Source organism: Panthera tigris, chromosome B3, assembly GCF_018350195.1.
Source record: "Panthera tigris isolate Pti1 chromosome B3, P.tigris_Pti1_mat1.1, whole genome shotgun sequence".
Taxonomy (NCBI): domain Eukaryota; kingdom Metazoa; phylum Chordata; class Mammalia; order Carnivora; family Felidae; genus Panthera; species Panthera tigris.
The window spans coordinates 51,395,316-51,422,542 of NC_056665.1; the positions used below are offsets into that span (position 1 = coordinate 51,395,316).

At 48.3% G+C, this 27,227-nt stretch overlaps 1 protein-coding gene across 1 annotated transcript in view; it reads left to right on the forward strand.

The window, feature by feature from the left end:
* The first annotated feature begins 9,613 nt into the window (after positions 1-9,613).
* The window catches only part of ONECUT1 (one cut homeobox 1), a 39,508-nt gene continuing 21,894 nt past the window's right edge, over positions 9,614-27,227 (forward strand). Inside the window, exon 1 of the mRNA XM_042987690.1 lies at positions 9,614-10,825. Coding sequence (XP_042843624.1) covers positions 9,721-10,825 — 1,105 coding nt within the window. The 5' untranslated portion in view covers positions 9,614-9,720. The remainder of the gene's footprint in view (positions 10,826-27,227) is intronic.

Below are 27,227 nucleotides of genomic sequence, written 5' to 3' on the forward strand. Positions count from 1 at the left end.
AAGTCTTGAGGTGCAGAGAAGTAGACCAGGCCTCTCTGCTATAGAAGGAAGAGAAGGAAGAAGGAAATGAGGGAAGAAAGCTTTAGAGGAAAAAAATAATGAGAATAGAAATGGAGAGGGAGAAAAGAAGGAAGGTAGCAGAAAATTAAAAAGGAGAGGTGGAGAGGAAAGAATAGAAGGAAGGGGGAGGGAAATAAAAAGAAGTGAAAAAGATGGTGAAGGACAGGAAGAAAAGAAAAGAAGGAAGAAAAAACAAAATGTAAAAGAACTAAAAAATACAAAAATACCCCATCCTTTGCAGGAAACTGTAGTTGACCTGGAACATTTCCTGTGGCTCCATCCAGGTGGCTCCTACTCCCTCCTGAAATGGAGAACAAATGACTGGCCCAAGCATAAATTAAAAGCCTCCCAACTTCCTACTCTAATCCAAAAGACTAGACTCAAAACCCACCAGACTGAGTCATAAGGGGAGGACCCACCTACTATCCTAGCATCTTTTATAAGGATGCCCTTATAATTAGCAGGGAGGGGTCGCCCTCCCCCCCCCCTTTCGCTTGCAAACGCCTGGGACCCTGCCTATGGGAGGGGACCTGGTAGCCCTATGCTCCCCCCCCCACCACGCAGGGTGTGGGGGTGGAACTTCGGGCCTGAGAGTGACCCTGGGGCTTTGACCTTTCCCTGCCGTCCTCCAGGGTCAGTATTTAACCTTTCGCTCCCTGGTTCCTGCCCTCGGCTAGGGAGAAAAGGAAAGTGGGTCGATATTTGGGACCAGCCAGGAAGAGGGGGGAGGTGCCCAGGCCGCTTTGCTGGAGGATGAGTCCCAAACCTGAGCGCTCACACCACTCCCCACGCTTAGGAAACCGAGCCTCGAGGATCCTGCGCTTGCCCGGCGCTGGATGCCAAGGCCCAGTTACACCCCGTGCCTGGTAAAGAACCCCCTGAGGCATGGAGGAGTTGCGTGAGCGTCATTCCCAGTTTTCCTGCCCTGTTTAGAGCAGTTTCTCTTCAACCAAACTAATTCCTTCTTAGACATGAGCCACCCGTTCAAATGTGGGGAATACGGAGAGCCTTAGCCAGATGGACTGGAGGCGACAGTGTGGAAATCAGACCTGTGAGCTCCCTCCACCCCCCCCCCACCCCCCCCCACCCCCCCCCCCGCCAAGCCAAAAGTATTTGACGCTTCTATGGGAACGGGTGCCAAGAGGACCAGTGAAGAAATCGGGCCAAAGTCCGGGCTTCCGGGCCCCAATGACCGCTTCACTGTCCCTGCTGGGACAGCAGAGGCCAGCCTCGCCCCTGACACATTCCACTAACTTCCAAAAGCGCCTGCGACCAGCGCCCCAGAGGGCTCTCCTGGCGGGGGTGGGGGAAGGTGGGCTGCAAACCGGAGGCTGCAGAGGCGAGCAGAGGGCCCTCCACTCCCCAGCTCCCCGCGGCTTAGGGTTTTCGCGGTCTCCCCAGCTGGAGCCGGGGACGCCAGGAGCCAGAGCGTTAGGTTCAAATGCATCAAGACTCTGAAGTCATTTATCCGGTTTCATAAATAATTTTCTTATTACACTTAAGCCCGATTCCTGCCCCCTTCCCATTTTTATTGCGGGGTTTCAGCGGCTAAAAAGTTTCTAAGTCGTGTGGGCCGTTGTTTTCCTTTTTCCATCATTAACATCATTAATATACGCTATCAATAACCCTGTCGTTCGGAGCCGAGTTTCACGGTATTGATCCACGCAGCTATTCATCTCTGCCATGCAAGACACGGAATAATTTTCGCATTACAGTAGCTTGGATTTGCTTTTAATTCATATTTAAAGCTGCAACCGGCTCGGTGGAGCGCTCTGCGAAAGACTAGAGGCGCCTAATTAATAATAAGTTAGAAACGAAGGAAGGCACTGGCGAATAAATAATTAATACAGACATCTATGTCTCTTTGAATATTGCTCCTTTAAAAATTTAGACTTACCAGGACCATACTGTAAGTCTGCAATTTATATTGCAGGGATGATTTAAGAAAGCTATTTTTTTTCCTTGAAATACTATGCTAAATTATTTACAGTGTTTTGCAAACCTAAGTTCCTTCATTAGCTAGCCCCTCCGGTTTGTTCCTTCCAGGTGGAAAACACCAATTTTTTTAAATAATCGTAATAAGGATCGTAAAAATCTCCCAGCAAAAACCACCGTTTGCGATTAGCTGCGAGTGTCAAGGGTGGAAGCAGATTGGCCCAGAAAGTCCAATATGGGGTCTCCAGTTCTCTGAGGTCTGGGGGCTGCCTCATAGGGGGTTTTCTTAGGGAAGGCAAACAACAAAATCCAAACTATTGACCAGTGACTTTAGGCATTTGCTGGTACCAGAAGAGACGGAGTTTGAGGTACACTCAGAATCCTCAAAGGGCCTCTGGAAAGAGGTTGGGCTTTGAGGGTTCCAGGTTCTACCCCAAGGCAAAAAAATAAAAATAAAAAAATAAAAAAATAAATCAGGGTTTTTAGAGAAAGGCCATTGAAATCCAGGATTGGATTCCAGGTTAGCCAGCAACTACAGTGGATGAAGAGAAACAGCAAAATTCAAGTGGGTAGAAGTGACTGAAAATCGGGAGCAGTTTTTGTGTGAGAGAGACTAGGATTTGTTTGCAATATTGTTAGCAATATTGATTTTTTTGTTACTTGGATTAATGTATGTTAAACAGGAAAATACAGGCATTAGTCAAGTACATTATAATCATCTATTGTTGAGAGCAAAATTTTTCAGGTGAGTGCCAGAGACTGGCGACTGTAAGGCACTTCCAGGGACCTCAAGACCACCCAGGCTTAGATTGGGGCAGCCGAGGCCCCCAGGGGCTGGCTGTGTGGGAGAAGGAGGGGGCTTCACAACTCCAGCTCCCTCTTCCTCTCCCCTTTTTAGAATTACAGCCTTATATTTAACCAATCCACTACCCAGGTGTGTCAGGCTTGACCTCTCTCCAAGGGTTAAATGATGATTAGACAAAAGGAGAGGTGGAGGCGCTCTTGGCCACCCGGGTCCCTCAAAATTCCTCATCTCGCCCTCCCATCTTCCTTCCAGCCTCCTAGCCCCGCCTCCAGGCCTCCTGGCCCTGGTAACCAACCTTACAACCCTCCTGAATCTTGACCCACGACTAGGGGCTCCCACATCCCAGCCTTGGTGGCCCGAGGCCCGGCGGGTCACACAGCCCGCGTGCCTACACAAATACATGCACGCGCACACACACACACACACACACACACACACACACACACACACACAGAGGTTAGGCCTGAAAAAAAAGACACACGAGGTGGAGAGAGAGACACACGAGCTTCTATTCATGACCGCCTGCAGACCCTCCCAACCCTCGCCCTCCCCCAACCCTTGGGCGTCAACCGGGCGCAGAGAAGCAAGACTCGGAGAAACGACACATTCGCACCTCTCTCTCTCTCTCTCTCTCTCTCTCTCTCTCTCTCTCTCTCCCCCCCTTTCCTCACACACACACATACACAAACACACAAAACACCCCAATCCCTAGGGACGCCGCCCTCACCCCGCAGGCCCTGCCTCCACCGCCTGCTTTCGTGGGTTGGAGGCCAAGGCTGCGCTCTCAGATTTTCTTCTCAAGGCCCCTCCTGCGCCCTGGGTCACCATATTTATGTGGCAAGACACTGCGATGCACGCACGCCCCGCCGCCCAGGTGAAAGTCTTTTCCGAACTCTGGGGAAGCTAGCGGGCACTCCCAGGACCCCTTGGGCCTCGGGTGGTCTTGGGTGGCTCGGATGGCTCGGGCGGAGACGGGAAAGTGAGCTTCAGGGTCAGAGGGTGAAGGCCCGAGGAACAGATTTCTGGGCCCCAGAGATTTAATAATCCTGCGCCGGAATGGCGCGCGGGCCAAAGGCTGGCGCACTCGCTCAGAGCATGAGGGGTCCCATACTCTGAGGATGGGTTCGCGCGCAAGTCAGGGAGTGAAGGGACGAGGAAGCCGAGACTAGCAATGTGGACTGGGCCAGATGGGCAAGAAAAGAAAGAAGAGCGGAAAATATGAAGGGGAAAGAACAGATGAAGGAAGGGAGGCAACAGGGAGGCTCGGCCAGGAGAAAACAAAGGGCTCTGAGGGGGCCCGGCTGAGCGTGGAGGGAAGCGCTGTCAAGGGGTGGGGAGCCCGGAACACCGGCGTTTCATTTTTAAATCTTCTAGGTGTCTGCGGGTCAAATAAAGACAAGGGCAGTAACGATTATTCTGTTAAATCTATGGTACTTGACTGCGCAAACACTAATTGATTAGACACCAAAATGATTTGTTTAAAGAGTTTTCCTTCCCAAGTGCAGCTGTTCTCGGCCCGGGTAGACGTTATCCTGCGAGGCTGCGGAGAAGCCCGCCAAGTGGGCTGTGCGCCCGACCGCAGAGCCTGCAATCTAACGGTGTAAGGGTGTTTGGTCCCAGCCTCTCCAGTCTCAGGCTGGGCCGAAACCTGCGACTTTCACCCCTATGTTCATCAGGCCTGGAGGCTGGTGCATCGGAGACCGTCGTGAGCCGACTTTGTCCTCCGCCAGCCCTCTTTGTTCCGAGTTCTACTCACTTCGAGTCACTTTGCCTTGCACCAAAAGGGACCCTTCTCCCTTGTCCCGGTCCTCCCTAGACCCCAGCACTGCTACTTTCTACCCACCCCCCCCCCCACCGCCAGCGTGGCTAATCCAGAAAGGGAAGAGGAGCCTCTTAAGCATCGCCCCAAAACTGAAAAAATTCGTCGTCCTCCGCAGCCGTTATAGGTCTCTCCTTGTGACATGCTTCAACCATACAGAGATAAGACCAAGGAAATCCACGGAAGGGTTGGCGAGAGAAGCCCAACTCTCCCGGAATAGAGCTGACCGCGTCCAGCGCCTGGTCCTCTGGCCAGAGCGTCACCCAGAAGCTTTGAACCCTTCCCGCAGCCCCACGGCATCAGGACACCCCTTTTCCCTTCAGCGCTCTGATGCCTTAATAAGCCCTCGCCAGAGGCCAGAGTGGAATGGATTTAAGCCCATGAGAATCCGCCTCTGGCTTACAAGATGGCCCAAGAGAGGAAGTAATCAGAGATGCTCTATCAGGACCGCTGACATCCTGAGACCACTGCCTCTCGCATCTCCTGGAACGCAACCCTTGAACCTTCTAGAACCCCGAGTCAGGAGGGGTTGGCACGGGCCCTTCTCCAGTGTATCTTCTCTTTGGGACTTAGAAGGAGTGGGTAGGAAATGAAACAAAGGCGAATGCAAAAGTACAGTTATATATATACTCATATACACACATATTATATATTGTCATGGGCAAAACCCGTAATTTAGTTTGTTAGGTTTTCTTTTTCTTTAAAAAGGGAAAAAAGTTAACCTAAGAGATGAATAAAAACTATATGCTAAATAGAAGATCAAAGGTTGACAAAGAGGGCTAGAACAATTGGTTACCACTTCCTCGGGCCCCCAGAGAGGGGGGAGAAGCCATTGACTAATTTAAAAAAATGGTTTTCAATAGTGAATCACCGGGTCACTTCTGAATTTTTTTGGTGCTCTATTCTAAACTAACAGCAATTTTCTGAATAAAATTCCTACAGAGGTGTAAAGGACAGGAGAGGCTGGCAGGAAGCATCCAGGACCAAACACTTCACTCCACAGTTATCAAGTTCCCTACTGTTGCCAGACCCCATAGAAATGGTTCCTCACCAGGAGTTTAATTTTAGACTTGCTACAGGCATCAGAAATTCTGGTGAGTTACATTCTGAGGCTCTAGCCAAGGAGTCAGCCTCCCCTGGAGCCCTGGATGGGAGAATCTGCCCTTGACACCAGGTTTGCTGTTTGTATGGTCAACAAATAGGAAGTAAACATTTAATGGCTCAGAGGGGCTAGAAACATTTTTTTTGGAATGGTCCTAAAAACTAGAACTGAGCCAGGTTACATCTCTATAACTCACAAGAAGAACTAACACAGGAATTCTGAAACTTATGGAAGGTTCTGAGAGAATTTTGTGTGGCCAGCATTTGGAGAAATGGCCTTATTCCCAGTCTCTTTTCTAAGCATGGTAGAGTTACATGGCAAGCTGTGGCCCACTCAGTACAGGAAGGACTGTATCTGCCCAACCACTGCCACCCAACATTTACAAAATAAGCAGTCTGAAAATCTTGTTTCTGCACTGAAAATATTGCCACTAACAAACATCCAGTCTGTAGTATTATTTCTTTCCTTCTTAAATATATACATGTATGTAATTTCGTGGTGGTGATTGGCCCTATTTTTTTTTCCATTAATTTCCATGCTTCTACTCAAAATCTAATCGGCTGACAGTAAGCCCTCCCCTTAAATTTCTTGACTGTCATAAAAAATTGAACAGCATCCTGTAATTGTATACACTGACCAGCCAAGTAGTTTTAAGGGGCCCCTCTCGAGCTGTAATTATTTCTTTACCCATAGTTCACCTGATGGGTACCAGGCATTGTGTTGGCACTGCAAGGTGGGGTGGGGGGGAAGCAAGAGAGGAACAAAATGATGAAAAGCTATCGCAGCCCTCCAGCAGTTGGCAATCCATCTAGTGTCTGTCACACACACACACACGTATATTCACCTTAACTAAGCTTAAGAGCATCCTTCCCACTCATCACCCATCCTTAGTAACAGGAAAATTTTCCAAAAGGTCGAATAAGAATACAATGTTTCTTTAAAAATCATTGCAATTTGTGTCAACTACAGGTAAACAATGGTTATGAGAGGTGTGAAAAGCCAAGAAAGATTAGGCAGATTTGCAAACCAAAAGCAAGTCCTGTACACACATTACTGTAACATACATAACACTTATACAGATCTTTCCTTTGACTTCTCCTTTAGAGACCAAGACTGAACCAGACCCTCTTTTTGTAGGGGGTGGGGGCCAATGTTGAGCTCACCTGATCCCAGCCCTCTTCATAGGCTCCAGGGGCCCAGCTGGGAACCACACATGGACAGTTTCCAAGATCAAGTCCCTAATTACTTACACAAAGAGAAAACCATGAACACTTTGTGCACTTGGTGATATTCACGTCTTTCTTTTAACAAACTGTCTTTTGGGAAGAGAGTTGTCATAAGGGCAAATCAATCATTTCAAGGGGATTAAAATATGTGCGGGTGGGGAGGATACACAATGGTTTAGCTCAAAGGTTTAGCTCAAAGGCAGCCTGCTACTGTAAGCTATTGTCTGGTCTCATATGAGAGTTACGTACTCTATGTTGTAAGAAAAGAGAACAGAAACAATAAGGAACCAAGGATACAGCTTCCCACCAATATATTGTGATTCAGTAGGCAGAAACTGTGTTTTATGCTTTTGTGTGTGTGTGTGTGTGTGTGTGTGTGTGTGTGTGTGTGTGTATGAATAGTTTAGGTGTAGATATAAGTTTAAATAGAGTAACTGTGTTCCCTGACTTTCTTTATGTCAGTGTGTTCCCCCCCCCAAAAAAACTTTTCATTTCTGGGGGCGTTAAATTCCTAAATGTTCACTGTGCAGGTAGACACTAAGTCCTCCAAGATGCATTCCCATTTCCTGGGCCTCCACAAGCATTATTTGGAAAAGATAGGCATGCCTCTTGGTGATGAAACCAACCAGATTAACCAATCCCAGGACATGACCACTTTCAAGGAAGTCAAGTTGGACTGTACCCACTGGCCTTAATCTACCTGGATCATGATGTTGCCCTGGTTTTGTCAGGGAACTAGATAAAGAGATGGGCCTGCTCATGCCTTAGCTGATTGGAAGTTTCTCCCAAGGATTGTGTGGCTCAAGTGTTTGCTTAGGGGACTCAGTCACCACTACTCCCACTACCTAAGCCCTGGCCTCTCCTAGGGTCTAAGAACATTTTCAGCAGAGACACTGCTGGTGGGCTCTGATTAAGTGCCCCAGGAAAGGAATGTACAGTCTAAGTTTGGCCCAGAGAAGGCCACACATGCTTTGTTCCACATCCAGGTCCAGATAACCCAGGCTCTGAGAGCCTGTCCCCCATTGTGACCACTGCTTGCCTGGGGCTGAGGCTCGGCGCTGACCCGGTCGTAACTGCCAAGGGCTGGACAATGGGCACATCTGTCCTTTCTCTGAGGGATGAAAGCACCTAAGCAGACAAGGCTCTGCCTTTTGTTACGGATTTTTTTTTCTCTCTTTTGTAAATGAAAGAAAGCCTCGGCATGTGGTAGCCGGGTGTACGTCCCACACTGGGGGCCTCCCCACGCGTCCCCACCAAGCCCAAGGACCAGGTTCGATTCCAGATTGGAGCGTGATTGTGGGAAGCGGACAATTACGCCCGAGGCTGAATTGATTTTCAAATCTGGAGGCTTCTCTCGGGGACGCCGGGAAGAGGGCGTCCCTACGGGCCAAGCGGAGACCGGCGCGCCAGGTCCACACTGCCGGCGTCAGTTCTTCCCACAAGCAGCGTCCTCTGGGTGTTTCACCACGAGGGTCTTAGAGCAACCGCAGGAACAGCTCGCGCCTCGGCAGCCCCACCAGCACCCAGAAGTTAACGTGGGAACCCACCAGAGCACTCCCTACCCCCAATACACACACACACACACACACACACACACACACACACACACACACACTCATTCGCGAAGTGGCACGCCGCCTTAATTATCAGCTGAGATGAAGAAGGACCCAGGCGGCGGGGGACAGAGAGGTATGGCCGGGCCCGAACTCGTGGCACTGAGCGGTCTCCTCTCCCGCGCGTGTAAGAGGAAGGGTGGGCAGAGGATTATCAGGAAGGATGGAGGTTGTCGGGTCAACAGGCACCAAGCTGACCAAGGCATTTAAGATATTTGCTTCTACTCCCTCCAAAGAGGCCAAGCGTTTGAGGATGGGGAAAGCGCGGACTCCCAGAAGCCCTCTGGGGAAAAGCTTGGTAGACCAGAGTGTAAGGAGTAACGACACTGGCTGAGGCTCTCTGGGCAATCTACACCGAGAAGCAGCAACTGGACGGAGGGGTGAGGGCTCTCCAGGCGTAGCGCGCCTCCCGGGATGGGAGCCCAGGAAACGTTGCTGGGTGAAAGCGCACCCCAGCCAGAGAGCCGAGAGGGGTGCAAGTCTCCAGCGGTTGCGTTGGCCTCCCCAGGTCGCGGTCCACGCCAGGCCTTCGCACGTGCGCGCCGCTCCAGGGCCACCCAGAGCCGCTGTTAAGGCGCGGAGCCCCCCTTCCAGCATTTGTATGGGGACGTCACGGGCCTACCGCGCGGTGGCCGAGGGGGCGGGGCCGAGCCGCGCGCCTGCGCGCAGAGCCCGGCGGGCGTGAGGGCGGGCCGCAGCGGCGGCGGCGGCGGCGGCGGCGGCAGCGGCGGCGGAACCGCGGCCACAGAGTCTGCAACAGTAACCGAGCCATGGCTGGAGCTGGCCAGCGGCGCGGGCAAAAAGCAGCCGCCGAAGACGCGCGGGCTGCGTCAGGGGAGCCGGGGGCCTCAGAATTCTAAGAAGGAAAGGGCGAGAGGGGGCCAGGGGCGGGCGGGCTGGGGGCTCCGCGCTCGCCCAACGGCACGGATCCTTTTTGGAAATTAATATTTAAAAAAAAGCCGAGGACGCAGAGGGGAAGGTGGGGGCAAGAGGGAAGGCGAGACACTCAGAGAGGGAGACAGAGCCCCACAGTGAGAGGAAGGAAGGCAGGCAGGCAACAGTCGCCGGCAGCCGATGTGAAGACCGGACTGCGTGCGCCCTTCGCCGCCTTTGCCCGGCCTCATCGATGTTGTGTCCGCCGCCCGCTCGCCCGGATCACGATGAACGCGCAGTTGACCATGGAGGCGATCGGCGAGCTGCACGGGGTGAGCCATGAGCCAGTGCCCGCTCCTGCCGACCTCCTGGGCGGCAGTCCCCACGCGCGAAGCTCCGTGGCGCACCGTGGCAGCCACTTGCCCCCCGCGCACCCTCGTTCCATGGGCATGGCGTCCTTGCTGGACGGCGGCGGCGGCGGCGGCGATTACCACCACCACCACCGGGCCCCCGAGCACAGCCTGGCCGGCCCCCTGCACCCCACTATGACCATGGCCTGCGAGACTCCCCCAGGTATGAGCATGCCCACCACCTACACCACCTTAACCCCTCTGCAGCCGCTGCCGCCCATCTCCACCGTCTCGGACAAGTTCCCCCACCATCACCACCACCACCACCACCACCACCATCCGCACCACCACCAGCGCCTGGCGGGCAACGTGAGCGGTAGCTTCACGCTCATGCGGGACGAGCGCGGGCTGGCCTCCATGAATAACCTCTATACCCCCTACCACAAGGACGTGGCCGGCATGGGCCAGAGCCTCTCGCCCCTCTCCAGCTCCGGGCTCGGCGGCATCCACAACTCCCAGCAAGGGCTCCCTCACTATGCCCACCCGGGCGCCGCTATGCCCACTGACAAGATGCTCACCCCCAACGGCTTCGAAGCCCACCACCCGGCCATGCTCGGCCGTCACGGGGAGCAGCACCTCACGCCCACCTCGGCTGGCATGGTGCCCATCAACGGCCTTCCTCCGCACCACCCTCACGCCCACCTGAACGCCCAGGGCCACGGGCAGCTCCTGGGCACGGCCCGGGAACCCAACCCTTCGGTGACCGGCGCACAGGTCAGCAATGGAAGTAATTCAGGGCAGATGGAAGAGATCAATACCAAAGAGGTGGCGCAGCGTATCACCACCGAGCTCAAGCGCTATAGCATCCCACAGGCCATCTTCGCGCAGAGGGTGCTCTGCCGCTCCCAAGGGACCCTCTCGGACCTGCTGCGCAACCCCAAACCCTGGAGCAAACTCAAGTCCGGACGGGAGACCTTCAGGAGGATGTGGAAGTGGCTGCAGGAGCCCGAGTTCCAGCGCATGTCTGCGCTCCGCTTGGCAGGTGAGCCGGCCAAGGAGCTGGGCGCGTGGGGGAGATCAGAGGTTGGGGAAGCTGAAGGGGCCGAAGAAGGGAGGGAAAAGAGAGGGTTGGGCAAGCTTCATCCCATTCTCCTTCTCCTCCCAGAAGGGAGGGGGGTTCCCCTGGGCCTGGAAGAGCCAGCACACGGCTCCCAGATGCAGACCGCCTCCTCCAGAACTCAGTGCATTGGGCTGTGGTAGGCTCCGGGAGCTGAGCGGTACCGCCTGGGCGACTGCGGGGACGGGAAGCTTTTATGCTGGGAGACAGTGCTGGAAGCGCTCACCGCCGGAGGCGAAGGGAGACCCCGGCACCTGGCTGGATACGTCTGTGCGTCGCTTATCAGTTGGACGCTCCGGGTTTGGGAAGAGGAAGGCGACGAGTGCGTGGAACTGCGCGCAGATTCTGCCAGGCAGTACTCCTGGCACACGCCCGGGTGTTGGGTTGGAGTGTGCAGCAGCTGCCCGCCCACGTTTGGCTGAACTTACGGCGGTGACCCCCTCCGGAGCTCACTCTATTGGCGCGAGGCAGGGGTGGGAGGGATGGGGAGCGCACTCTGAGACTTTGGGTAAAGGTTTTGAAGCCGACGGAGGGTGTGTTTGGCGCCGACGCTGTGTTAAGAGCACGCACTCTACCCTAGTAACCGGTTGTGGAAGGGAAAGGAAGGCAGATGGTGCCGAGGTAAGGGTGACTGCGGGCGGAGCAGCTAGGGAGCTTACAGCTGAGCCCACGGACCGCCTTTGCTGCCGGCTAGTTTACGACTTCGCATTTCGTTTTTGTTGTTTTGTTTGTTTGTTTCCTCTGCTTGGTGTTTCGAGTGAATCCCCATGCAAGGGGGTGAAAGTGTGGACATGACCCCCAAGTCTGCGAGCAGAGGTCTCCCAGGCGCGAAACCCGGAGGCCCGGTGTTTCTGAGTTGAGCAGGAATGTCTCCTCGGCTCTGCACAGACAGCGCCTAGCTTTCTCAGTTTCTCAAAGCCAAGGTTCAAGGAAAGCTCCTGGAAGCAGGCTGAGGGGACAGCTTAGCCCAGGCTGAATCACACTGGAGATTTCAAGCGGATTCGGCGACCCCGGAGGGCAGAGGACACACGGGGAGGTAGAGCCAAGGGCAACCGAGGGCGGACACGGTTTGATGAGACCGGCAGACTTGATTGACTCCTGGGTCCGTGCTACTCCCCCCGCCCCAATCTCAGCCTTGTGCCCTGGCCTGAGTCCTGGCGAAGAGAAAGGTAAAAGCCGGAATGAGGGTTTGTTAATTAACTGATCGTTCTCCATTAATTCGTCCCTGGAGAATGAGAGACAGTCAATCCGCTCAGAGCCGGGGGCACTGAGGCGTTTCACAGTCTAAAATCAAAGCGAGAGGCCAGAGCCCCCTCCCCCACCTCGTGCGGGCCAATGAGAAGCTAGAGGGAGGCAGGTGCCGGCGTGCCAGTGAGCCTGCGGCGGGAGCCGGATGCTACCCAAAGCACTCCTAGGGTCTGGGCGCTCCTGGCCTCTCAGCGGTCCTCAGCACTGGCGGAGCCTGTGCTCCGCCAGTTTTTCCAGCCCAGCCCTGCGCTCCTGGTTCCAAGCAATGTCCCCGCGCAGGCTATTACAGCTTGCGCCTGGAAGTCAGGAGATGGGGGGATAGGACAGGAAGGTTAGGAGAGAGAGATTGACAAGGTGCCCTCCGGGGTTCCCGCGAATCCATTCCCTATCCCTGTGTGCATCCACCATATCGCCTCCCACCCTTGTGAGCTGACCAAGACCCTAGGGCAGCTGAAGTTCCACAAGGAGCGGGAGAAACAGCTACCCTTCTCCCTGACTTGCTCTGCCTCTGCAAGAGCCCAAAGTAGTCAGTGCCTTTTCACACGCCTGCGTCAGCCTGGTACTCCGGCTTGAGGACCTTTTAACCAGCAGTGCTCTCACAGGCCCGCCTGTGGGGCAGAGGAAATGGAGGAACGGGGTGGAAATGAAGAGGGATCCCCTCAGGGAAGCTTGGTACTCACCCCCCATCCCCAGCCTAGTGAAGGTTCTTGCTCGAGACTTCAGTGACCGCCTTTCCCTTCTGCGCCACCCCCCCCCCCCCCCCCGTCGCATCCTGGAAAATCAGACTGACAGGTTCTGCTCAGAGATGACCCCCAGCCCTGGAAACCCGACTTAGTACCGTGATCTGCGCGAGCGCCCTCTGACCTACACGCGTGGGCGCCGCAGTGCTGTTGAGGGAGTAACACGAGTACTGGGGCCGTCATGTGGGAAGGTTGGGCCAGCCTCACCGGACCCAGAAAGTTATCTAAGGGGCAACGGTCTGGCACCCAGCAGCCAAAGGCGAGTTAAGCTCGGCCCAGGCACGTGGCCTTTTCTTGGAGGGAAAAAATTTTAAAAAAGGAAAATCGGATACTGTGTCAGGACAAGCTTTGGTGCCCAACCCCAAGTGGAATCCATATCTTAGGACCTGGATGGAGCGCTGAATGTTTAATTTTCTTTCTTTAACTTAATTGAAGGGGTTGAAAAGACTGGGATGGGGACGCTTGCAGAGCGAGCCCAACCGGGAACAATCCCATTATATTGCAGGAACCACGACCTATTTTAAAGTCACCGAAGAACAAAGAGCCATTCCTTTAACATTTGCATTTCTCGGGTGGGGTGAGGAGGGCGTGAGGCCTTTTCCTGAAGTCTCCAAATAATCTCTAGTAGGCCCCAAGTGCAGATTTAAATGCATTGCAGGACACTTTGGTTGAGGCTGGGGACATTACCGCCATCATCAGCCTCCACGCACAGAGATGCCCCTTGCAGTTTGACTCGCTGTTGCACTAAAGACCCTCAACGTCGTCCCTATCCTGCTGGGTGGTTTTTTTGCGATGAGTGGCTTCTCCATCCTCTTCCGGGTGCCCAGGCTCCACGAAGCCTGTTGCGGAGGGTCAAAACCTACACTGGTGCTCGGCCTTTTGGCTAAGATCAAGTGTAAAACCTCCACTCGTGGCAGTGTGTTTGGGGAGGTGCTTTCTCCTTACAATATTACATTGGCTTGGTGGAAGATGGGAGACAGGAGGAAATTCTCACCAAATTAAGTACCTTTAAAAAATCAATATGTGTTCCTTCAACCTAATACTTGCTGCTGCCCCATTAAAGTACACTGCTGCTTCTCATCCTCAGTAGGCGTGGGCGGGCTGGACTGTATGGGTGGGTGGGCGCCTATTAAGACCCTGAGATTAGTTTCCAATTAAAGATTCCGGAAGGCTTTGGCCACAATAGAGGAGCTGTCAGCCTAGGAAGAGGCTGGAATGTGCACTACCCGAGGGCACAGCACCATGGACCCAGGAAGCAAAGCCCAGAGGCCCCAGGCTCAGGCAGGGATGGGTGCCAGGCCCCTTTGACAGTGGGGTACCTAAAAGAAGGGAACCTCCAAACAATGCCAGCCAGGGAGCCTTCCAGATCTCCTGCATCTGGGACTGCACCCCCTTCTTGTCCAGAATCGGCCACAGAAAGACCTGGAGGAGAGCCTGAGTCTGGGGGTATGTGTGTAAGGGAGAATGTTCAGCCAGGAAGTGGCCATGAGAAAGTCTCACCGGGACCAACCTGGGCTGTGTTTGCCATAAGTGGCCTTGCGGTCTGGTTGATTGATAACTGGCCTCCTTGCAAGTCCATTTGCTTTTTGTTAATATTTATCCCAGTGGGTGACATTTCAACTGTCCCCTCACATCCCTGGGCCAAGTGAGCCAAGAAGAAGGAGTGAAATGCTGGGCTTTGGGAACCTCACTTCCCCAAATCTCAAAGACTCCCAGGCCAGGAGAAAAACTAGGACTGGGCATATGGGGACATGGGAACTGGAAGAGTTCCTGGGCCCCAAAATAGGAGAAGGTGCCAAATGGACTGGTTCTCTCAAGCCCCACTTCTCACATTGGTGCAGCTTCTCCCAGTCCACTGCAATTCAAACAAAGGGCCTGTGGGCGCGGCCAACCGCATCTTCCTAGCAGCCCAGGAGCCAGTGGGACTGGGGAGGAGGGGCAGTGGTGGAGGAGAAGGGAGCACCTTCTCCCAACATGCAATGGCGGGGGCAGCCAGTTGTCAGGAGGAGATCAGAGGAGTCCCAAAGAACCCCCATTCCCTCAGGGTGAATAGTGGCCATGTGCTCAAGGAGTTGACTGTTGACCCCTCCCCAGCCCCACCCCTCCCACTCCCCCCCCCCCCACACCAGCCCAGCAGGAATCCAAAAGTTCTCATCCTTAGGGACAGTCACCAAAAAGCTCTGCATGGGCCTTTCTCTCAGCCTGTACCTGATCCCTTGAGGGTGTGGGATCCTTCTTATAGTCCCCACTAGGGAGCACAGATGCCAGTGAAGAGAGGAAGGAACACTTGGTGTTAAAAAGTGTGCATATGGTGAAGATTGGAGCCAACTATTTGACTGGTGTAGGAATACCTGTTATTGAGGCTTGAGGAAGCCTGGTGGTTAATGTCTGTAATCCTAGTGTTAGCACATGCAGGATGGCTGCTTGAGACAGTTAACCCCATTCTGATGGGAGCTGGCTGTCCCACCAACAGGTGCAGCCCCAGCGCCTTGGAAGTGCCCAAAGGTGATCAGGATCAGCCAGAGTGATCTGCTGGCCCCAGGGATGTAGTGGTCACTAGAGAGACAGACCCTGTCATAGCTGTTTTGCTACTGGCACTTGGGACAGACTGTGCCAACAATACCTGTGTTGTAACAACAAAGCAACTCAGAGCCCAGGCCGCATCTTTCTTTACCTTCAAGCATTGAGCCTCACTGCCCTGTGCAGAGCTGGAATCCTGCCCTCCCAGATGCCCTCCACTGGGCTCAGCTTCCCCAGGTGGCCTGATGGGTTGTGTGCGGTGATAGCTGCATACGCCCCCTGCAGGCTGCTGCAGCCGGCCACCAAGCAAGCCTCCAGTGGCTCAACATGCTGCGGAGAGGAAAGGGATACTTGCCATGGCTTTGTTTTTAGAACATCGTTATCCTAGTGATTTGCAAAACAGTAATTATTTTTTGATAGGAAAAGGGTGTGAAGGAGGAAGAAAGGGATACATAGTAGATCTATCTTGGCTCCTGACAATGTCTGGGTGTTACTCCACTAATGAGACAAAATTGCCATCCCCCCCACCCCGGAAGGAAAGAAAAAAAAAAAAAAAGAGGTTAGAGTGGGAGAGAACCAAAGCATAAGAGACCGTTAAAAACTGAGAACAAACTGAGGGTTGATGGGGGGTGGGAGGGAGGGGAGGGTGGGTGATGGGTATTGAGGAGGGCACCTTTTGGGATGAGCACTGGGTGTTGTATGGAAACCAATTTGACAATAAATTTCATATATTGGAAAAAAAAATTGCCATCCCCCCCAAAGTACACCCCAACTCTGACCTCTCGGAACAAAATTCACATTTGGATTTTCTATCCAAATTATACTTTTGCTGGCATGTTTTTGTTTGAGGAAAGCAGGTGACCCCGGTGGTGTGGAGTAGGAGGCTGGGGCTGGGAGATGCAATACTGGATGTGTGGATTAGTGGTTCCTTTGTTTTGTTGTTTCCCCTTCTAGCTAACTGACAGGAGTCTGGAGGCAGCCCTGAGGCTTTGAGCTTGGAGGTCTTTGTTTCCCTTAGTGTAGGGTGGATGAAAGGGCCTACGGAGGCCAACCGGCCTGGAGTCTTGGTGCAGCGTCAGGACCCTGGACAGGGCCCCGCCTGGCTAGGCTGTTCCAGTTTCTCTTTGCTGCTGGAAAGTGGGTAAGATGCCTTTGAAGAGTTGTAGTAAGGAAGTGAAAACTAACAGCTAATATTCTGAAGTTTATGAGAAATCTTGAGGCCCTGCCAGGAATATACACTGGCACAGTCAAGTAATCAAAAATATCAAACCTGTCCTCGTCAAGCCGGTGATTGATCTTTTCGTCCCTCCCCAGCAGCTTTCTGTGTGTGTCTGAGTACACGTGCACACCCGCTTACAAAATCAGAATTCGAGTCCCTATGGGTGTGACAGGGGTTGGATCATTAAGCTAAAACGTTCAATTCAGTCCCTTTGATCCGTGCTGGGGAAAATCTATAGTCATCTCTAATCTACGAGGTCCTTAAGAAGGTTGTTACATGAGCTGTTTTGATGTCATCATTTCCACATTCATGGGAAATTCAGCTAATCAAACAGTCATTGCTATCCAAAGTTCTCAGAGGAAATAGCTCTTACAGGGTATATCAGTAAAATTTATTCTTGATTTCCTTGTAAGAAAGAAAATCCTCAAGCCTGATGGAGGTGGGTAATTTAAAAAGAGGTTCTTTTTGTCTTGCTCCTCAAAATCCATAGCTAGAAGCCTTGTCCTCCAAGTAATAGTGCTCAGTGCTCTTTGTAAACTCCACATATTGGAATAGTTAAACACCAGCTTAATGTTTTAAATCAACCAAGGAGCCATCATGGATTGGATGAGAAATGCTTAGTTTCATTTCAGTTAAAACAGCAGAATCTCCACACTCTTGCTAAAATTGAATGGTCCCCAGCCTAGGGTAGCAATAGAAGGAGGTCTTATTGAAGTAATGGTAGTTAGAGAATAGATTTCTCATCATTCTGGATAAAAACATTCATTAAATACTATTTTCATCATGTCTCTACTTAAGTAAGATGAATAACCACCTTTGGGAGAAGAAAGCCACATTATTTCTCCATGAAAAGTGTCAGTTTCATAGAGTTCAGTAAAAAAAAAAAAACTGATTTCTAATAGGTATGAATTTAGTGCACAATCATAAATTCCTGTCTTCTATCAATAGATATGCACAGGTTTTTATTTTGTGACAAGTATGTTAATACTAGTGAAGTTTAATTTCCTCTTGAAGTGATAAGATTGGATTACATGACTACACCAATCACAAGACAGTCTGATTATTTTTTTCTGCTTCATTATAATATTTTTTCTTTTTTTCTTTTACCTAATTATTTATTTTTTATAATTTACATCCAAGTTAGTTAGCATAGGTACAACAATGATTTCAGGAGTAGATTCCTTAAGCCCCTTACACATTTAGCCCATCCCCACTCCCACAACCCCTCCAGCAACCCTCTGTTTGTTCTCTATACTTAAGAGTCTCTTATGTTTTGTCTCCCTCCCTGTTTTTATATTATTTTTGCTTCCCTTCCCTTATATTCACCTGTTTTGTATCTTAAAGTCCTCATCTGAGTCAAGTCATATGCTATTTGCTTTTCTCTGAGAAATTCTGATGATTTGATATAAACATAGGAATTTATGTTTTATCACTGAGTCTTGCTACAGAATCATCTACACTGTGTTCTTCCTAAAGGTGTTACATTATCAAGTTGGAAAACAGCTTCTAGAATTTTTCTTCTCCTTTAGATGAGACAATTTGGTAAACCAACAGCTAAACAGAACCAGCCCCTGAAGTACTACCCATCCAATTTGTCATGGCAATTAATAAAGAAGGGGCTTATGTCTGTTGTGTATGTTCTATTAGTCAAGTACTGTGTGAGGGCATAGGTGTTCCTATTTAATATTCACTGCCTATTTGAGTGGCTCCCAAATCTTGCTACATGTTGGAATCACTTAGGGATCTTTACAGATACGATTCCTAGCTAAAACCCTAGATATTCTCGTGCAATTAGTATAGGACATGACCTGGGCATTGGGATTTTTAAGAGCTACAATTTTAATGAGCAGCAAAGTTGGGGAGTCACTAGTTTAGTAGTAGTTACTATTATCTTCTCTATTTCCATGTTCATTGAGGTTACATAATTTACCTGTGGTAAGCACTGATGTCCTGAACTCAGCTTTCCCAGCTCAAAGCCCAGAACCCTCTTACTCTCCACCCTGTGCCTAGTACAGATCCACCAGGTCAGTGGACCTAGAATGTGGAGATGTCTAATTTGCTGTCATAAATACCCCATCTGGAAAGTGTCTGCATAATAAAGGTCTTGAAATTGAAGAGTGTGTGTTTCCTCTAGACTCTCAAGGAAGTTACTTATAGAAACTTATGGCTTTTTAACCGAAGACTTATAAGTGGGACTCTTTATTGCTCTCTTTTGAAGAAGCAGCCAGAAGGAATATAAGGCAGTGTGAAAGCTAGACATGGAACCCAAGTCTCCCTATCCATTTGTTCATTTAAACAGTTATTGATGGGCAAGATCAATCATTAGATGTGTTCTGTGGGTAGGACTGGTCCATTGGGACTCATGCCTGGAGGAGGGCCCAAAGGCCCAATCCTCCCATACTTTGAGGCATTGGTGTTCTGATCTGCACTTGGACAGCAATTACATTTCTTTGCTTCAGATCAGTAGCTGTCTTGCTATTTCAAGCTTGACTGTTACTCATATTTTAGGACCCTGCACTAAAAAATAATAAATGAAACTAAGACTCTGTGTATAAGTTGGCAATCATCCAGAGGACAACTTACAACTTCCCTCAAACACTATGTGTTTCCAGTTATCCGTGTGTCTCTCATCTTCCTTTGCATATGCCATAGGGTACTCAGAATCGACAGTTTCTGAAATCACTGCTTTCGTTTTTGCATCTGGTGATGATCTCATAGTCCCAAAGAGAGGTTATCAAAGGAACACAATAAACTATGAGCTTTTCACTTTCTTTCCTGTTGTCTTCTAAAACAGATCAATGGAGGGGGGTGGGGCGGGGTGGGGGGGGTGGGGCGGGGAGGTGGTGGGGGAGAAGGATTAAATAAATAAACGAGCGAAGCGCGCCACCTAGTGACCCCCGTGTTCACTGCAGGTGAAGTGCGTGAGAGGAGTGGGTAACGCGATTCAAGTATTGATGGAGTCGCAAAAATCGTTCATTAAGGCAATTTAATCTTTGCTATTAAATGTCCTTTCAATTCATTTGGGATAATTAAGATGCAGTTAAAGTGATTAAATTCTAATTACTTATGCTAGACAAAGACATATTTGTCACGCTAATGCGGTTAACTAAGGACTCAGAAAGAAAGTTAACATTTACTTCAAATGATGCAACTGGAAAAATCAGTTCCTCTTTTCATCATTAATCCAGCGAGCTGGGTGATTATGTAATGGCACTACAAGCTCATTAAATAGGGGAAGTGCTGATTAAAATGACTGCTAGGAGGAAAACCTGAACCAGGAGCACCTCAGCAGTTTGGTTAGCATTCCTAGCAAAATTTCTTGGTGTTCTTTCTCTCCAAGCCCCCATCCCAAAATAATAAACACCTCCTGAGTTTTATCCTGACATTAGAAAAAAAAAAAGGATATCTCACAGGAAGCCTTTATTGCCAGCCTACAGACATTGTTAAACCGGAAGATATTTTATTAGTTTATTAATTAATTAATTTATTTTTACAGAGAGAGAGAGAGAGAGCCGCGTGCACGCTAGTGGGGGAGGGGCAGAGAGAGAGGATCCCAAGCAGGCTCCATGCTGTCAACGCAGAGCCTACCTAACACGGGGCCTGAACCCCAAGATCATGACCCTAGACGAAGTCCGACGCTTAACCGACTGAGCCACCCAGGCGCCCCAATCAGCAGACATTTTTAAGTGGTAAATGGATTCTCAGTGTAGGGAGGAGCTAGGCAGATGAGCCAAGGGAGGGCTGGTGAGGGAATTCCCTGAAGTCAACAGCTCCAGAATGAACATATCCATTGAAGGCTTCTGAGGCCACTTTCCTTCACATAAGCACCCTTCCTAGTAAAGCAGTCCTTCTCGTCTCCCTGGTTGCACTTGTACTGCTTTGATTCAAGAGGACAGATTCCTCTGCAGGGGATCATGCCATGCTTGATTGTTATGCACACTCTGAATGGTGCTAAGTACCTCAGCTGCAAATTGGCCTTTTTCAGTATTTTTCTGCGTTCTGATATTATAAATTATTGAATATTAAAGCCATCTGATATTATAAACCATCAAGTTACTGAGGCTATCTTACTATAATGTTCACAAACAGCTCCCAGACTCTTATGATAGCTTAATTATCAATGCTCATAAGAGACAGAGGAATTGAAAAACTGAATTTGAAGTTTGCCTTCCTCACAAAAAGTGACTTATAAAGCCGTGTTTAGCATTTTCTGGGGGGGGGGGGGCGGGAATGAAATGATCCAAGGATGAAGATGGTCAGACATAAAATTGAGGATTATTTTCCCCAGGAGATAGGTGTCTTTTAGTACAGTCAAATTTACATACTGACAACTGTAATTGTGGAGGTTGCATTTTCCCCCTATTTATCCCAGTGTAATTCAATATTATCCCTGTTTTCTTCATAAGCAGAGAAGCTAAAATTAGTAAATTCATCAGTCACATAAGTCAAACAACTACCTTTAAAAAATAAATTGGCATTCATTTGGATACTTACAGTTATTTTTAATTTAATAGATCATTTTATGCCACCTTACATTACTAAAACAAATAAAGAAATTAAAATTAAAAACCCTGGACTAAGAATCAAAAGCCCCAGAGACAAGTTCTTGCATTAATTAACTCAGAGAACTTGTCATTTACCCTTTCTGGGGCCTCAGTCTCCTTAAATGTAGAATGAAGGAATTGACTGTAGGGTCCTTTCAGGTCCCACATTCTATGACTGATTGCCTTCTGGATGACTGTGTATCCACAGCAAAGTCTTTTGTCTCTACTTACTGCTCTGTCCCAAAGTCAGGATTCAACATTAGGTGTAAGGCCCAGGGGCCCATCTCTTGGGCAAAGACTCAGGTCAGGCTCTCCTGTCAAACTGTCAGGAGAAAACAACTTACCCAGTCAGGAGTGCTGCCTTCTGGCACAAATATGCTGCAGTTTGAGATTCCTGTCCCCGAATAATACAAGCTGTTGGTGAGGATTTGGATCAACAGGAATTCATACACTGCTGGTTAGGAATGTAAATTGTTACCATTGTTTCAAAAGATAATTTGGCATTGACTTATAAACCTGAACCTACACCTATCCAGTGATTTTACTCTTTGGTATATACCCTAGGTAAACTCACATCTCCAGATGCTCCTGGAGATGTATACAAGACTGTAGCAGCACTGTTCATAAGAGCAAAGAAGTCAGAAACATCCAAGTGTCCATTGACAAAGAGTGCATAAGTTGTGATATATTTATCTAATGCAGTAGTATACTACGATGATATTTTGCACCATATATAGCTATAGCTATATACAGCAGCATAGTTGAGTCTTAGGAACAATGTTGAATTAAGGGGAAAAAAGCTATGGAAGATCACATCAAAGCATTACTACTTTTGGGCACCTAGGTGGCTCAGTCGGTTAAGCATCCATCTTCATTTAGGTCGTGTTCTCACAGCTCCTGAGTTGGAGCCCTGCATCAGGCTCTGTGCTGACAGCTCTGAGCCTTGAGCCTACTTCACATTCTGTCTCCATCTCTCTCTGCCCCTCCCCTGCTCTCTCTCTCTTAAATATAAATAAACATTTAAAAAAGAACAATATCACCTTTACAAAGCTCAAAAGCAAGCAATGCTGAACAATTTATTGTTTAGAGATGCATAAGTATATGATGAAGCTATTTAGAAAAAAAAGAGGGGTGCCTGGATGGTTCAGTAAGTTAAAGCATCCGACTCTTGATCTCAGCTCAGGTCTTGATCTCAGGGTTGTGAGTTCAAGCCCCACATTGGGCTCCATGCTGGACACGAAGCCTACTTTAAAAAAATGAAAAAGTGAATAATAAACTCAAATTTCAGAGTGTGGTTACCTCCAGTAGGGGAAGGTCAGAAGATAAGTAGCTTTACAATGCAACTGATGTTTTAGTTCTTTTGTTGGATGCTGCCTTCACAAATGTTCATTTTGTTACTAGGCTTCCTAACTTAAATATACATATTGTTCATGGATGTAAATGTTATTTAATTTTAACATTGGGGAGGAAAAAGATTGATTTTTTTTCTGGTTTCCCAACCCAAACAGCTTGGACCAAACAAATCTCACAGCATTATGGTCATTTACCCTGTTCCTAGCCATGTACTAAATGTCAACCCTCTTAGAAATTATATTCTGCCAACTGTAGACAGGACACAAGAAGTGAAAGAGGATGCCTTAGAGCAACATTGTCTACAGTAGCCGAATTATGGAACCAGCCCAAGTGTCCATCAACTGATGAATAAAGAATATATGCCACACACACACACTCACGCACGCATGCACGCACACACTCAACAGTGGAACATTACTCAGCCATAAAAAAGAATGAAATTTTGCCATTTGCAATGACATGGTTGGAGCTAGAGGGTATTATGCTAAATGAAATAAGGCAGAGAGAGAAAGACAAATATACCATATTATTTCACTCATATTTGGAATTTAAGAAACAAAACAAATAAGCAAAGGGGGAAAAAAGAGAGAGACAAAGCAAGAAACAGACTCTTAACTGTAGAGAACACACTGATGGTTACCAGAGGAGAGGGTGTGGGTGAAATAGGTGTTGAGGATTAAGGAGGGCACTTGTGATGAGCAACAGGTGTTATATGAAAGTATTGTATCACTATTGTACAGCTGAAACTAATATGACATTGTATGTTAACTGGAATGTGAATAAAAACTTAAAAATAAAAACAAGTGAAAGAGGAAATTTTATTAGATAACGGAAAGAAAGACTTGCTTTTCATTCATTTGAGCACCAGCTACAGCACGTGTGCTCGGTACTGGGGATGGCATATTCAGCCAACTTGTCCCTTAGGACTTACAGTCTAGTGGGAAAGAGAGACAAATAGCTGTTCGTTTCCTTCTTTTTGATTTGTGTGTGTGTGTGTGTGTGTGTGTGTGTGTGTGTGTGTGTGTGTGTGTCTGCATGCATGCCAAGAGAACTTTGGGGTGTGATGAAAGGACAAGTTTGAAGATCTGGAAAATGAATAGGACTTGGGTCAGAAACGGAAGGGATTACCAGGCAGAGGGAACAGCAGTATGTGCGGAGGCCCAGGCTGAAATGTTTTTGCAGATGTCTTGAATCTGAATTATTATACAGCTGAAAGCTTGTTTCTTCCCTGGCACAGCTGAGTGACATAATACCTTCCCATCAATAACAAAAGTGTTCTCCAAGGCTGTGGTTTTCAGTGCTGGGGAGGAGTGGGCAGAGGGTTTTATATTCCTCTAAGGGAACAAATAAGGTTGGTGGAGGAGAGGTGGGGAGAAAATAGGTGCTGGTTAAAAAGCTTCACAGGTGATTCTAATATAATTACAGGTTGAGAATTAGAACACTTATATGGAGGGTTTAAGGCAAATTACTTTTGTTTTTGCCCCTTTATTTACCATTTTTCTGGAATAATCTATAGTTCCATAGTTTTATATTTGTAGACAGATAGAGATATAATACATAGTGGAATGAAGTCAGCTGTGTGCTTTTGAAAACAAACTTGAGTGAGATCGTAGGAGAATAACAATAGCAAGGAACTAGCTGGGAGGTGGGGTGAAATAGATGATGAGGGTCTGATTGTATGTCATCGTCAGCAAAGGTGGAGAAAACGGGTAGGCAAAACTTGAGAGATATATCAAAAGTAGAGAAGACATCGTGGAGAACAAAAATGAGAGAGGAACTGACTCCTATGGTTCTGGTTTGGGAAGCTGGTGCTTGGATACACCATTAGCCCTACAGGGTGGCTGTGTTGATGTAAATATAAAGATACAACATGTCAGAATAGCCCATCCACTCAAGCATATTCTTAAGAGAGGTGGGCTCTCTGGCCTCCACACAGATTTGAGATGTAAAATCATGTCCTCACATGTTCCTCACAGGAACATGTTACTGAATGGGGAAGACATGATGTTAGCATGCTAGTGAGGTGAAGATTGTAGGTTCAGTCCTTTAGGTCTGGTTTGTATTTCCCAGTGTTGGTGGGCAGTGATAGGTACTTTCATTCCAACCAGCTGCCTACCATTGGGCACACAAGAACCATGAAGAACGAGTGCCAAAGGTTAGCCCAAATCTGTTCCTGCTGGTAGAGAAACAAAAGCATGGGGCACCTGGATGACTCAGTCAGTTAAGTGTCCAACTTTGGATCAGGTCATGATCTCATGGTTGGTGAACTTGAGCCCTGCATCAGGCTCTGCACTGACAGCTCAGGGCTTGGAGCCTGCTTCAGATTCTATGTCTCCCTCTCTCTCCGCCCCTCCCCCACTGGCTCTCGCTCTCTCTCTCTCTCTCTCTCTCTCTGTAATCCTGTGTAACACTGGTCAGGAGCCCTGTGTCTATAAGTGAAGACAACAGAGGAGGGTATAGAAGCACAGGTGTATTGGAGGGCAGACAGGTACTGGCAAGTATTGGTTTTTGTCACTTTCACCAGAATGCAAATTTTGCTTTTCTAAAACTAGTCTAGTTTACACAGTTGTTCCCCCATGAGCCCCCAATTTTTTTTTAAATTTTTTTTTCAACGTTTTTTATTTATTTTTGGGACAGAGAGAGACAGCATGAACGGGGGAGGGGCAGAGAGAGAGGGAGACACAGAATCGGAAACAGGCTCCAGGCTCCGAGCCATCAGCCCAGAGCCTGACGCGGGGCTCGAACTCACGGACCGCGAGATCGTGACCTGGCTGAAGTCGGACGCTTAACCGACTGCGCCACCCAGGCGCCCCAAGCCCCCAATTTTTTAAATAATTGTTTTTAATTAATAAATGTTTATTTTTGAGTATGTTCTATGGGCACATTGTGTTTTAAAAGTTAAACAACACGGTGGGGCGCCTGGGTAACTCAGTTGGTTAAGCATCCTCAGTGACCTGATTTTGGCTCAGGTCATGATCTCATGGTTCATGAGCTCAAGATGCGAGATGCATTGGGCTCTGAGCTGACAGTGTGAAGTCTGCTCGGGATCCTCTCTCCCCCTCTCTTTCTCTGCTCCTCCCCTGTTCAAGTGTGCATGCACGCGCACTATCCCTTTCTCAAAATAAATACATAAACTTTTAATTAATTGCTTGATTAACAAAAGTTAAACAACATAGAAAGGTATACAGAGAAAACCAAGTTCTCCTGCTAATCTATTCCCTCAGTACCCAATCCCCCTGCCCTAGAAACAACCCTTGTTACCAGTTTCTTGTGTATCTTTTAGAGATAGTCTATGGCTTTTCAACTGTGTGAGCATGCATGTACATGCCTGTGCATGTGTGTGTGTATGCATGTGTATCCCTCTTTTAAAATAATCAAGGACCTCTTCCCTCTCCCAAATAACTTTCTGGGAAAAAGATTGAATGCTTCTTGCTTCCTTTATTCTGCTCTTTTGACTGACAGTTGCCTTCCTGTAAATATATTTATATGCCCAGCAAGGTACTGCCCAGTGCAATTATCTGAACACTGAAATTAAGGACTAGCACCAGGAGGGTGACCACCCTTCTGGGTATATTGAAAGTGGTATCAAGTGTTTCATTAAAGTGCTTTAATCCAGTTCTTTTATGAAAGACAACTTAATTTAGGAAAGTTGTTCAAAATTTAAGCTTATGTAAATATATGCTATCTACCACCCAGCCTCCCTATTTTAAAGTAATATAACACCCAGATGCAGCTACTATATTATTTTAGAACACTGCCTTCAATAGAATGATAGAGGTTTTTAATCAGTTAATTATTGTACTGTATATATATTTAATTTTAGACCCTGGTTTTGTCATGGCATAACCCTAGTAAACATTTTTACTATTTGTTGCATACCTACCATGTCTAGGCACCCTCTATCTTTTTATAATTTTTTATAATTTCATTTTTTAAATAATTTTGTAAACTTTTTATAATTTAAATTTTTTATAATTTCATTTTTAATTCCAGTGCTCTAAAAGAATAACTTCTTTGTAAAAGAAAATGTTATTCAAGAAAAGAAGATGACAAGGGGTGGACTGGCTGGCTCAGTCGGTGGAGCGTGTGACTCCTGATCTGAGGGTTGTGAGTTCAAGCCCCACACTGGGTGTGGAGATGGCTTAAAAATAAAATCTTTAAAGAAAAAAAGAAAGAGGGGTGCCTGGGTGGCTCAGTCTGTTGGGTATCCAACTCTTAATTTTGGCTTGGGTCATGATCCCAGGGTTGTGGGATGGAGCCCCACATCAGGCTCCACGCAGGCAGGGAGCCTGCTTGGGATTCTTTCTGTCTCTCCCTCTGCCCCTCTCCCTTGCTTGTGCCCTCTCACTCTCTCTCTAAAATAAAAAAAAAAATTAATCTTTATAAAAAAAGAAGAAAAAAGATGACAAGAATCACCCATAACACCCCCCACACAGAGATAACCCACCTTTTAAAGAATATTCTTCTAATCTTTTCTCAATGGGATGATACATACAAACTATTTTATAGCTTTTAAAATTAAAAACTCCCATATTATTACATTTATGGTAGAACATTCAAAAATACATAAAAGAATAATGGAGACAATAAAAATTCCTGATAATTCCATCATCCCTCCCCCCTCCCAAATACCTCATGACTAGCATTCATTCATTTAACAGATGTGAATAGATAAGGTGTTTATGATTTGCAGGATAGCAGAG